This window comes from Falco cherrug, chromosome 5 (assembly GCF_023634085.1).
Source record: "Falco cherrug isolate bFalChe1 chromosome 5, bFalChe1.pri, whole genome shotgun sequence".
NCBI classification, from domain to species: domain Eukaryota; kingdom Metazoa; phylum Chordata; class Aves; order Falconiformes; family Falconidae; genus Falco; species Falco cherrug.
In genome coordinates this window covers 24,553,577-24,566,762 of record NC_073701.1, presented here as the reverse complement: position 1 = coordinate 24,566,762, position 13,186 = coordinate 24,553,577, and the positions used below count along the sequence as shown (strand labels likewise).

The following is a 13,186-nucleotide window of genomic DNA, read 5'->3' as shown; positions in this document are numbered from 1 at the left end:
AGAAACATGAGAGAAGGAACATGAGAGAAATTATCTCTTTGCCACTAATGGCTTTTCAAGATGAGAAAGGTCATTCTTGACTGTGTACACATATTGGCAGTGTAAACAAGTCAGTAACTTGAAGTGCCAAGAAATATGGAGAGTACACAGAGGACTCACTTCTCCTCATACCTAAAAGTGATCCTCTGAAGGAATAAGCAAATTGTTCAAGTAAAAAAAAAGAGCAAAACTGACATCCCCACCCCTACCAACACCACCAACAAATGCAAATATTTGAAGATGAGAAGCAATATAAATGGAATTGTGCATCCAAAATGCAGTCACATAGTTGAAAGTGTGCAACCTAATTTAGACAATTGAATCTGGAAGATTGTGCTCATCAGTTTCTTGTTGAATATTGAGGAAACTTCTGCTTGTAAGACTTTCTGGTTTCCTTTTAATCAGGGTACTATTAGGCATACCCCATATAGGTGTCTGTCGTTGCTCAGTTTAAAGCACTGAAGTAAGTATTCTGTGTTGCAAAGGCTATACAAGCACATCGTACCTTTCTTTCCTTTTTCTGAACCAGCATCCCACAAACTTAACATAAAAGCAATGTCTCAGGCTTTACCTTTAAGGTACTTTCTCCCTTTCCCAGCAGAGATACTGTGACTGACAGCTTTACTTCTGTTTCACAGACTGTCTGAGTGTGTTACCATGCATTATTTCAGGAGACAGAATTTTCTCATGAGTTAGATCAAATTCAGAATGTCTTTCTAAATATCTATATCCAAGTACACTTGTTTAAGCTTGTTTCCTCCAACATAAGCAGCAGAATGTATTTTTATAAAGCAATATAATGTATTGAAACTAGATAGACTGAGCAGTCTTCCTCTCCTTGTATTTGGAACGTAATTAATACTTGCATTTATGTACTACAGCCAGACTTTGAGTTAGTGATGTGCAGCCTGCATAGAGTGGAAGTTCTATATGGTGCAGAAAGAGAGAAGCACAGAACACATCCTGCAATACAGAATTTTCAATTTTTTTTAAAAAAAATACGGTTTCCTTTAAGTGTGACTCAATATACATTGCACTAGATAAGAACAACTGCAGTAAGATAAGGCTGCTAATTCAAAATTTCACTGTGCTAAGCGAAGACTGAGGTGCCAGTTTAATGAAGAAGTGAGACTGAATGTTGCGTAAATCGGGGTGAATACTTCTGTGCTGCAGAGGATTTTAGAAACAATTTTATTTCTTTAAAGTGTCATCATTTTTATCTTGTGTATAAGAACAGTGAAGGGAGGACAAACAGTAACACCAATAGTAAATAACAGTTATTCAATATTGTTTGAAACAATTTGTGGAAAATCATTGTTGCTCTGTTCTCCTTACAGGTTCAGAATGAGTTCATTTTAGCAACTGAGAGAGACTCATTTGTAGAACAGGTACGAGAGATTATTGAGAAAGCAGATGAAATGCTAAGTGAGGATGTAAGTGTGGAGCCAGAAGGTGATCAGGGTTTGGAGAGTATGCGGACAAAAGATGATGGCTTCTTTCCAGGGTCACAGGTATGTAAAGGACAGATTGCCTTGGCTATTCTGTATTTTCCATATTGGGTGGTATGGTTTTGTGAGTAGAGCTAGTTAGAAACGGAAACTCTTTCGTGAGAAATATCAAAGCTTAATAATTGAATGAAGACAAACAGAGAAAGCGTCGTATCGGAGTGAGAGCCTAAAATTCATTTAGAAAGCTAAATAGCATAGACCTCTTGCTTTTTTATGTATTCTAACTCTGAAGCTGCTGAGTCTCCTAACAGTTGACTAAACAGCCAATTTTAAATGCTGAGACTGCTTGGCTTTGAGCTTATTGCGAGGTAGGACACTAAAACCCCTAGCCCTGTGCTGCTTACTAAATACTGAGAGCCTGGTCTCAGGCCCTCTACCTAGCGAGCTACTAAGAGATTGGATGGCTTGGTTAGGAAACACAGGTTTTGAAACTGGTTGCTGAGAATAAGAAGGGGTGAGATTCCCTGAATATTTGCCTTATTTCCACCCAGAACTACTTGGAAACATCCATTTATCTGTGAAACCTTTAAGGAAATAAGTTGGACTGCCTGTTAACAAAAGAGTGTTTGGATCAATTTGTTATATTGACTTACTGACACTAAGCTGAGAAGCTCTAAAAGGACTGTAGCTGACATTTATCTGGGCAGAATTCCACTAGTTTGGTAATGGTGTTTGGGTCCAAGGTACTGCTTACCTTAAATGCCCACATTTCAACAAGCTAGCATTTAAACTATCTTGTGGGTTTCTGTTTCAGAATAGAACTTTAAATTTTATCTTACTTTACAGAAATTAGAGTTCAAACAGCCAGATCCTACATCTTCCATGCCACAAAGAATAGGTAAGTCTTTTGTGATTTTTTTTTTTTTTCAACAGTTACCTTTTTCTGTTTCAGCGGATGGGTGCAGCCAAGTTTTTATTTTGTATGATGGAGTGCACATTCCATATTGCAGGCTGTGTGTTTAGTTACAACCACGTATCACTAAACATCTATCTTCTTTCTGTTTAGGGGTTCCTCCTAGCTCCTTTACCCAGGTTGTCCATTCTGCAGGAAGACGGTTTATTGTCAGCCCTGTCCCTGAGAGTCTGTTAAAAGAACAGGGCTTTCCCCCATCTGCTGTCCCTGGAGGAAAAGAAACGTCAGATATGGGTAAGTTATCTAAACCCTTAGAATCTGATGGCTAAGACATGTTCTTCAATGTAAATTTAGTTAACTAAACTGTTCCTAAAGACCTCTTAAAATACTAGGGAAAATAAGGAACTGTCTGTGCTGGTAAGAAGTGATTCTGTAATTTGGGCAATACCATGCAGGATTCTCAGCTCGGTGGGAAATGCTGATGGGCTGTCTGCAAGACTCTGAAACGTTAATTCTGTATTCTAATGTAAGCCTGGATTTGTAATTATTTTTATTATGCTTAGAGGTAAATGTGATCTTAGTCTAGAGCATTATGGCCTTTTAGTAGTGAACTCTTCCAGGTGGACTGACGTTTTTCTGTTCTTCCAGTTGCTGCATCTCCGCTACATGGTCCTGGAATGAATCTGTCCCACTCGGCATCATCACTGAGCTTGCAGCAGGCTTTCTCTGAGATGGGGCATGCTCAAATGACAGAAGGACCTAGTACAGCTCCTCCAGTGTTCAATCAAACAATGCCACCATTTCCACCTGCACTTTCTACCATGGCGGGTAGTGGTGCACCTCCTGCATCTGTGGCTGCTTCTTCAGTATCTGTTCCCTCCAGCACAGGTGTTTCTCTTCCAGGATCTGTTACTTTGCCTTCAGAAAGTGCAGCTGCTGGTGTCACACCAAGCGCAAGTGTGCCAAGCTCTATTTCTCCACCTCCAGTCTCACAATCTGGACAGCAATCGACTGGTGTCACTTCCAGTGTGAGCGCCCCTGCTTCTTTCTCCTTACCTACTACATCCCAGCCTGCTCAAACAGTAACTGGAGACATTGCTCCCAGTATCAGCACACCATCGTCTTTGGCACTATCATCTACCCAGGTTCCTGGTGTCACTGGTCTTGGTGTCGTTGCACCAGCTGTGACATCTCAGTCTACTCCTCAGATTGCAAGTAGTATGGCAGCACCACAGATGTCTGTTGCCCTGTCTCTGGCTCAGAATGTGGCTTTGCAGCTTCCTCAACTTAGTAGTAGTGGCTCTGTCTCCAATCTGGCAGAAACAACAGTTGTAAGTGCTCCACAGTCGCTACCTGAGAGCGGGCAATCTATGGATAAATCACAGCTCTGCAATGCCACTGGCTTATCACTTCCGATCTCTGCACCTTTATCATCCTCAGCAGCAACAAACATATGTGGCTCAGTCACTCAGCCTGTGATACATCCCTTACTTGTCCCATCAGGAATTACATCAACACCTGTCCTACCCCAGATTCCAGGTGCGACGCCCATGTTGCCCCAGGTTCCCTTACCTGGTGTCTTGCCACAGCCAGTCACTAACTTGCCTGCAGTACAGCAAACGTTGATACACAGCCAGCCGCAGCCAGCTCCGTTACCCAATCAGCCTCATATCCACTGTCTGGAGGCTGATGCTGATGCTCAGTCTAAAGCTCCTGGTATTGATGATATAAAGACCCTGGAAGAAAAGCTACGGTCTCTCTTCAGTGAACATGGTAACGTGGGAACAGCACATCCATCAGTATCTCTGGAGACATCATTGGTAATGGAAACTACAGTTATTCCTGGGATACCAACCACTGTTGTTGCACCAACTAAACCCCTGACATCCATTAGCACTTGTATACCTCCAAGCAGTTTGCCTCTTGGACCAACTGGTTTGCCAGTACTGACACCAGTTGCCACTCCTGGGCAAGTGATCACCCCAGTCAGCTATATTTCAGCATCGAGCAGCATTGCAACAGCAGTAGTGAAACCAGGGACCTCTCCTTCAAAGCCCCCTCTTAGCAGGGTACCGGTAAGAAATGCAATGTTTGCATGAATATTAAAAATATCGTAGGAAGCAGCCTTCTCCAGCAGAATCCCTTTTATAAAGCAGAATACTTACTCAGGCAGAGGTATCTTCATTTAATATAATATTGAAAGTTTTATGCTCTGGTGGTTTCTGTGGATTTTTTGTCCATATTGGGGGGAAAAAGGTCCAATCTTATATTGTGCCTCTGAGAGAGCTCTCTAGTGTCACTTAATTTTTTCTACTCCTAAATTACAAAGAGTAAAGTGACTGTGGCTTGGGTTTTTTGTGATTTTTTTTGTTGTTTTCTCAGACAGAATTTGGAAGGCTTGCTTTAAATGGCTTTTGGTCTTGTACATGATCATCAGAATGAGACTGGATGGTTGTGTGTCTCATGAAGTAGTCAGGATAGCTTAGCTTTGCTGCTTGTCATTAGCCTGTTCCTTGAAGGCAAGGGTGAACTTGACTGGAACTTTGGGATGGGTTGCTGTTGCTGTTGGTTTTGTTTGTGTGTTGGTTTTTTTTTTTTAAGTCCTGCTGTTTATGTGGTGCCTGGATACTCCTTTCCTTCCAAATGTTAGGTTTGTGAAAGCAGAATTTTTAGAAGTTTGAAAGGTATCTGGGTATCTGAAAACAGACTTTTTTTAGTGAATTGTGCTCTTCAGACACACGCTTTCATAAAGAGAGTGTCATGACTTACAGGAACAACTTGTGTTGGAGATGTTGTTACCTGCTTGCTAACCAGATGTATCAATCTGTGAATTGGACTACCTGTTTTCTTTTAAATGGCTCCCCATATTGGGAGGCAGTGCATTTCAATATTTTAAATAATTGGTAATGCTTTCCTTTTCAAACTTAAATGGAAACAGGCTGAAGAAACTTTCAGGTGTTTAACAGACCACAAACCTTAATACTCCTTTTTGTTTCTGTAATGTTCTTCTCCACTCACCAACACTTGTGTTGGTTGTCTTTAGCTAGCCTTGCTATCAACCAGTTTCAGGCCATTCAAATTGAGCTAACGCTCCTAGTGTCCCCATTCATTTAGTCTTTCCCTTGTACTTTTTGTATTCTAACAAAGTAGAAAACTGCCGCTGTGGAGAAGCGGGAATATGTGCCAGGGAAGTTGGGAAGGAAAACTAGATGCAGAGGTATGCATTTGTATTGAAATTAAGTTGAGAATTAGAAAAGAAATATAAGAAAATAAAAAACCTGGTGTTGGTTCAGGAACGGTTGGAGCAGTTGGGAACCTGCTAATTGCAAACCTGTAATTACAGAGGCTTGGGTTTCAATATAAGAGATGTTTGGGGTTTTTGGTTTTCTGTTGTGGAAAAACTACCTCTTCTCTGAAGTTTTCACTTATGAATTAGTTTGGATTTTCAAAGCTTATTTTTAGTTTCACTTCGTGTTGTTTTTCAGCTTTAAGGAGATTATTGCTTTAGTTTTTCTGGGGTTTACTAAACTCTGTGCATTTTATTTTGTTTACGGCCAACCTGTTAACCTAGACACTTAAATGTGTTTTGACTTGTCTTAAGAAAGTATTTAAAGTTATGTTCTCTCACTTACAAACTTAAATTATTAACTTACCACAGCTTAAAAATTCATCATGCCTCGGAAGAGGTGATGTCCATATGTATGTTCCTAGTGCACAAAAAAGCTGAGGTAATGCAGCTTGGCACAGTTCCTGCTGAAACATTTTTGGGAGGATAGATAACTATGGAGTGTGCCTTCCCCGGGCAGCTGTTCCTGCAGTTTGAACCATTAGTTAAGCTGTGGTAATGTGACTGCAAGCTGGAACTGGTTCTGCTTGTCGAGGACCAGAGCAGACTGGGCCAATTATCCATATCCAGCACAGCTTACTGTCATACAAGGGAAGCCAGCTGACTGACCCTGTAACTTGTAAGGCTATCATGTGTTTCTCAAACTTCAGTCGCTATCAAGCCTCAAGATTACAGCTGAGAATAAGAATTGTGAGTTGTGTAATGGATGGCTTAATTCCTAGGACTTCCCCCTTCCCTAACAATGGAAGTAACTAACTGGAATGTGCTATCTGATCTGGCAGGGAGGCTTTGATGCCTCCTTCTAACCTTTCCAGTCTCTCTAACCTCTTCCACATAACCTGGATGACTTCCCCCTACTCAGTTGCATGGCCTAGTCGTCTTCTGTGGGTCATCAACACCCTTCAGGTTAAAAAAAAAAGTGATGGATGAAGAGATTGGTGTGAGAGGCCTATAAATCTGCTTCTCAACGAGTGGGAGACATCCTTGGGCACGACAGTTCGTGTTATCAAGTCAAGTTGCTTGAAACAATTTGCCAGAAGCACGTAGCTTGCTGTTGCTAATGGGCAGTTAACATAGATCTGTTGTAAGGAGATTGAGTGCATTCTTGCACCCTTTTATAAATTAAGCTTCTTGGAAACTTAATTGATTTTTGGAAGAACTACTGTAGCATTTCTTGCAGACTTGAAAATAATACCCCCAAGATGCTTTGCTCCTGGATGCAGAAGCTTGTTTATCTTCAAACAGCAACAATTTCCAGTTTAATCTGGATTAAAAAATAAACCAGAAGCAAACAAAACAACTTCCCCCAGCTTTGTTGCAAAAATCCCTACAGACTCTATGCTAACTCCCCAGGAAGGAAGTCTCTACAGAAAAAAATGTTGAGGCTTCTGTTATATGATGTGACTGACTGTAGCTTGGTATCTGATCCTTCTGTTGTTCCATGTCTGATGGACTCGCATTTCCTCTTCGTTATCCATAGGTGCTACCAATAGGTTCTGAACTTCCGGCTGGCACTCCATCCAGTGAGCCACTGCCACCTTTTCCAGGACCTTCACTAACTCAGGTGCTACATGACTTGGCAGGTTTTATCTGCTGCTTTTCCTTTCAAAGAGCATGTTTCGATTAAACTCTCCATTGCATGTTATTAATGTCTTTGGTTTTCTTTTCTTTTGACTGAGTAACCCCTTTTGTGTAACTGTAGCAGTAGCCAGAGTCACTTCAGCACAGGCTATGTAGCTTGTCCTTTGGGATGTTGTACTCGGTGTCTGAAGTACAGGAACAATTAATCAGGCCTGGGGTTCTTCGGTGTGTTAACCTGAACATTAGAGGTTTTTTTAAAACATAACACGGGTGAGTGTGTGCATAAAACTTGGACCTGTTTTCTTCTTGAAAAAGCGTATAGAGGCAAAATTATAGCTCATTAAGAAAGCAGTATATACTGTAGTTCAGTGCTGAAGAAAATGCAAATTTGCTGGCTTTGAAAATTCCTATTTTGTTTTTTTGTGATTATTACTACATTCTGATTTCACTAGGCTTTCAGATTTGCAAAAGGTACTTGAAGCTCCTGATCATAAACATGAGTTGAGATGTAACCGTGGCTTCCCTTGCTCTGATTCTGTCCTTATATGCAATAGTAAGCTTGAGTATTTTGTATGTGAAGGGACAGGTAATCAGCTCAAACCCACAAACACAAATCAGTTTTCATTTCTGTTTAAAAAACAGAAAAAATATCTTGTAATTGAAAGAACTTTATGAAGACAAAGCTGTTTTATGGAACATCTGAATGGTGTGTAATAACATGTAACATGGGAACATTGCACTTAGATATGCAAAGAAAAGCTGAAAAAATAACTGAACCAAACCCATGAGACCATGAGGTAGAATTGTGCAACTTTTGAAAGCAGTTTGTGAATAAGCACAAAGATGGCTTTCACACCAGTTTTATATTGAAACCTGTAAAGATGTGATTCAGGTGGGTACCTTATTGGGGTGCCTGCTTAAGGCTCAGTAATTTTTTCTGAAATCCAGTGTTTCCTCTGCGCATGTGCTTCTTACAGTATTGACCTCTTCTACCTGTGGCTTAAGTCCACAGTGAATAGACTTAGAGTATGTGTCCAAAACCTACACCTGGAGTCTGTCCTTTTATAGAAAAGAATTATTCACTTAAGTCTTAACTATAATTTTAAAGCAATCCCAGTAAAATAGCTACAGTATGAAAATTTGTACAGTACTTACTGGCATTATGGCCTGACTTCTTTTTTGGTTTTTTGGACCCCCGAGAATTTTAATGCAAACTGAGCTAACCTTGATGAAGTCCTCTCCATGACACTCTCCTAAGGTTCTCCCTCTCATGTCTTGCAATGGAGCTCTTGAATTCAAGTTTCACCTGTGGAAGGGAATTGAAAATAAACTTTAAAGGTCACTTTAGTTCTTTGCAAGCTGTTCCTTTTTTGGGATTTACAATAGATCGTTGAGATCTTACGTCTGAAAGGATTTAAGCTGACTGTCATACAAAGGAATAATGTTAGAAAATTGCACATTTAAACTGTGCTAAGGCACTTTTGGTTAAAAAGCTGTCATGGCTCATGTTCTACAGCTGAAATTGTAAAAACTGAATTACATGTATTTTAGGGTACTAATCTTCAAAGATGTCATTGGAATAGTATTTCCATTTCAGTTTTTCAAGTGTGAGACCCATAATACTGCCTAGTTCTAAAGACATGAGTAGAGTGGAGCAGCAGGGCATGTCAGCTGCTTTCATGTAGTTTCATGTTGGTTATGAAATTAATAGTCTGGGTTTTTAGGTTTTCCAGCTTTTTTCCTCCAGTACTTTTGTATGCAGAAGCTCTGCCTTCAGCAGTTTCTCCAGTTCTCCCAGTGAATGTTGTGATCTTGTGGTCTCTGAGGAATCTTTCTTAGCCTACGTTTGCATCGAGTATGTTCAGGGCATTAGAATGGAGGCAGTCCAGTGGACCTAAGTTACGGCATGCCAAAAGTTGACATCTCATCCTGTCTATCCTTGCTCTCTACCAACGCAGTGGTCTTCATCTGATGGAACAAATGTAAATCAGTGGTGTTGATCAAGGAGTCCTTGCAGATGTCCTCTGTGTCCAGAACTATTTGTTTGTCTCTTCTTTTTAATTAAAGCATGTTTAAATCTTTTGTAAGCAGTAAGAATCAGCCCACTACTTGGAAAGTATCGTGCATTGTGAAAAGGCAGAAGTTCATGCTCTTTATGTAAGAAAACTATGAAAGTGAATGTACGGCTCTTGAAACCTGTCAGGAGTGCTGCTGTATTTGGTTTTACGTGGCTTCTTTCTAGCATGCTGAATGAGGGCCATATTCCTGCCCTGTGAGTCATCAGGAAATGGGTATCTTCTGCCTCCAAATGAGCAAGAAGCTGAATGACTGAAGTAGAGCTGTAAGATGGTAGTCTTATCAAGTAACACTCCCCCCCCATCTTCTGGAGACGGAAGCTGGTTTATGCCTTTCAGCTAGTTCCTTCTGAAGCATGATTTTGCTGAAGAGGAGACAATTTCTTGTTAATACTTAGGTGTGATCTTACTGTATGCACAGGTAGCAAATGAATATGGAGGCAGCTGGTTAAAATGAGTCACACCTAAGTTCATAGTCCTTCTTATTGTTACTGCTTGGAACTGAGTATTTCAGAACATTTTCCCCAAAACTCAAAGCACTTGTAGCCACTTATGTGACTCAAGCCACTGGACCACTGCAGAAGGCTTCTTTCTCTGTCTTAGGTATTTCTGGCAGGATTTGTGGTATGGAAGAGGCATAAACGCAAATCCTTTCCTTCTTGTCCTTTGCAAACAGCTTACCTAATTTCAACTCTCATTTGAACTCTAAAGCCTGTCTAGGAGTCAGACAAAATTGGAGGAGACCAACTGGATCAAATCTAATTGACTATTAAGAGCAGTTGCTGCTATCACATAATACTACCTGGAAAATTACTGGCTTGTCTTAAAGTAGATAGGCTTGCCTTCCTTGTTGCTTCTGTCAGTAGCTCATTACACAACCTTTTTTTTTAATAATTTCCTTAATACCAGACTCCTAATTTGCAGACAAAGTACATGTCATCTCAAAACCAGTTTTGGACAATGTCTTCCTTAAATACCTTTTCTGTTTATTCCTTAATGGCTTTTTAAAGGGTATTTAGGTTAATTTTCAAACTTCATTTTGGTAGCCTTGTCCCAAAAGGAAATCTTTATTTCCTGATCGTTCTGATATCTCAGCTCTTTGTCTATTTGAATCAAATATCTTCCTGTGAACATAAGTGATGAGAATTACGTAGTATTTCAGGTGAAATGTCCTGTATTTTACAGTATTATTGAATTAGCTCACTTGTCTGCTAAGAATTTGGATTTCTGAAAAGTAGTCACAGAAGCCTGCATTTTCTTGTGCTTCTTTTTTATTTTTTAAATTTGGATGGATTTGGTATGGGCCTTATTGTTAGGCGCTTTGGTTGTTTTGAAATCCACAATTCGGGAAGAATTTCATCCTGGCAACCTGTTGAAAGCATCTTTATGCTCTTGTGTACCTCTAACTTTCAGTTTCTTGAAGGTGGAAGGTAATGTTTTTATGTTGCCATGACCTCAACTTCAGTTCTAAAAACAGATCTAGTTTTTTAATATAAAAGATGTAAAAATATTAATGATGCTAAAGTTTGGATGGAAACTTCTACTCCATAGGGTCAGAACTGCAACTTAGTGATATCTGCCAAGTTTGTTCTTCCATATATATCTTATGGGTATGGCCCTAATTAATAATTTTGAGTGAGTCTGAACTTTCCTTATCTATAAGACATTTTTAGGTAATTCTTCTTTTCCCCAATTCAATTGGCCAAGCTTGAAAAATGTCTTAGATGCCAACACAAACAGCTGAAATATAAGTCATAAACGTACTTGTGAGAGATTCTGCCCCTCTCCCTTCTTCCTCTTCAAGTCAGTCCATCCAGATAGCTCCTTTGAGGGTTTTGTTTGATTGTTGTTTTAAAAATTGTTATCCTCAGTCTTGCTTTATCCACGTTTGCGTTTGAAATTATAGGCATATTTTTTTAATTTTTCTGTGATTCCCTCCCCCCCCCCCCCCCCCCCCCCCCCTTCACTTTCTTCAAGATTTTAGATAATGGAGGTCATTCGTGTTATGGATTATCCTCCAAACAAAAAATGTGGAATTTGGAGGCTTGCAGCATCTTTGCTCAGTTCTTAAGTGGAAATTTGTACTTCATGCTAACTTCAGGAAAAACAGAAGTTCCAGTTAATGCTTCTTTTCTGGTTTTTACCAAATATGTTTCTTAAATTTGCTTCCAGTCTTAACTATGCTATACATGTTAAACGTAAACATGTAGGAAGAGAACTTAGTAGAAATAGGGGAGCTGTACTGGCTGCTTTAAATTTTAGTATTAAATCTGGCTGTTTCTCAAATGTGATGTATTTCTACTGAGCTGGGACAGCTGTTTACTCTTTCCTTTCTCAGTCCCAACAGCCACTGGAAGATCTGGATGCTAAGCTGAGAAGAACCCTTAGTCCAGAGACCGTTCCAGTGACATCTGCTCCTGCCTGTGTATGTTTGCAATGTTGGCAGTTTAGTAGTCATGAAAAACTTCAGTGTTTTCTCAAGGTTGTGCTCTTAGGTCGCTACCTTAAATATCATTACACAAATCTTCAGGCTTTTTTTTTTTTTTTTTTTTTTTCCCAAAAAAATGAAGTCACCTTCCAGTTTGTGGGACTGAGTCAACCAAAATAAGAAAAATCTGTGTGGTGCAGTAGATCATGTCTTTGGGTATTAGTTCTTAATCCAGCTTTCCTGGTGATGTCACCAAACTAGAAGTGAGTATGGAATAAGGGGAAAGAGCACTAAACAAGCAGTATGTGGTATGTCAGTCTTAATTTAAGAGGGGAATGTTTAAAGTGTGGATCTGAAATTTTTAAAGACTATAATAGTAAACTTTGATACGAAATGGGGATAGCCTTGGGGGTTGTAAGGCGTATAAAATCTCTTGGTGATGATGCTTGTTTTGGAGGTTCAAAACTTGCATTTGTCTTCTCACGGTCATACTTTGACCCTGGTGAAAATAAAAGGCTATGTATTGTGCAGTATAGTGGATTTGTTGGCATTCAATCAAACCACTGATTCTTTTCATTTTGTTTTGTTTTCACCTGTGAACCTTTAGTCTGTGCCCTCAGTTGCATCTACAACGGTTACCGGGCTGGTGTCTTCAGCACCGCAGTCTCTGAAGGATGGTAAGACAGCCTCGATTATTTTAGATGGTTTCTCAGCATGGCGATATAATCCAACATCGAACAGACTAGCAACTTCAAAGGATATAGCCTTTCTTTAGTAAGTCATACAATGACAATTCCTTAGGGATTGTATTAGTGCTTAGTAACTAGACTGAAATTTTCCACTGCAGACCAGGGGAGGGGAATGACATATGCATATTACAGTAACTCCTTTAGGATGTAAAGCTCTCCAAAATGCTAAATTAAGACTTGCAAAGAATTTCCAGTATGCAGCTGAGGTACAGCTTCAGGATTTTGAAGGAACTGTTTTCTACGATCTTGGCAGCAACAGTAAGACTTTTCATCTTGTGTCATTGCGCTGTGTTCTATATGTAGGAATACATCTTACTAATGTAAGAGTGTTTCCTTTCAATTTAAATGGATAAATGAAGGTTAAACTACTAAAAATTTAAGAAAGGCAGTAGGGAAATCAGGCTCCCTTCTTGGCTACTTTAGAAAACTGAAGGTTGACTTGGGTGATCAACAGTTGAAGTCTGAATGATTCATGACGTTCAGATCTAAATGAGTTCAATTGTTGGGGGGATGGGGGAACCCCACAACTTGCAAAATAGTCTGAGACTTTCCTGTTAGTATTTCCCCTAGTTATTTTAATTTAAAAAAAAAACCCTTCCATTCTTTT

The 13,186-nt window shown here is 39.8% G+C and overlaps 1 protein-coding gene across 12 annotated transcripts in view; it reads left to right on the top strand.

Moving 5' to 3' along the window:
* Nucleotides 1-13,186, top strand: part of WNK1 (WNK lysine deficient protein kinase 1) — a 104,824-nt gene that overhangs the window by 77,691 nt on the left and 13,947 nt on the right. For 7 of the 12 annotated variants that reach the window (XM_055711639.1, XM_055711637.1, XM_055711645.1 and 4 more), the window contains 7 exons: nt 1,377-1,550; nt 2,334-2,385; nt 2,554-2,694; nt 3,049-4,475; nt 7,227-7,310; nt 11,741-11,827; nt 12,438-12,507. In XM_055711639.1, the coding sequence (XP_055567614.1) occupies nt 1,377-1,550; nt 2,334-2,385; nt 2,554-2,694; nt 3,049-4,475; nt 7,227-7,310; nt 11,741-11,827; nt 12,438-12,507 (2,035 nt within the window). Of the gene's footprint in view, nt 1-1,376; nt 1,551-2,333; nt 2,386-2,553; nt 2,695-3,048; nt 4,476-7,226; nt 7,311-11,740; nt 11,828-12,437; nt 12,605-13,186 lie in introns of all 12 variants that reach the window. The other 5 variants (XM_055711640.1, XM_055711648.1, XM_055711642.1 and 2 more) reach the window with 4 other exon arrangements.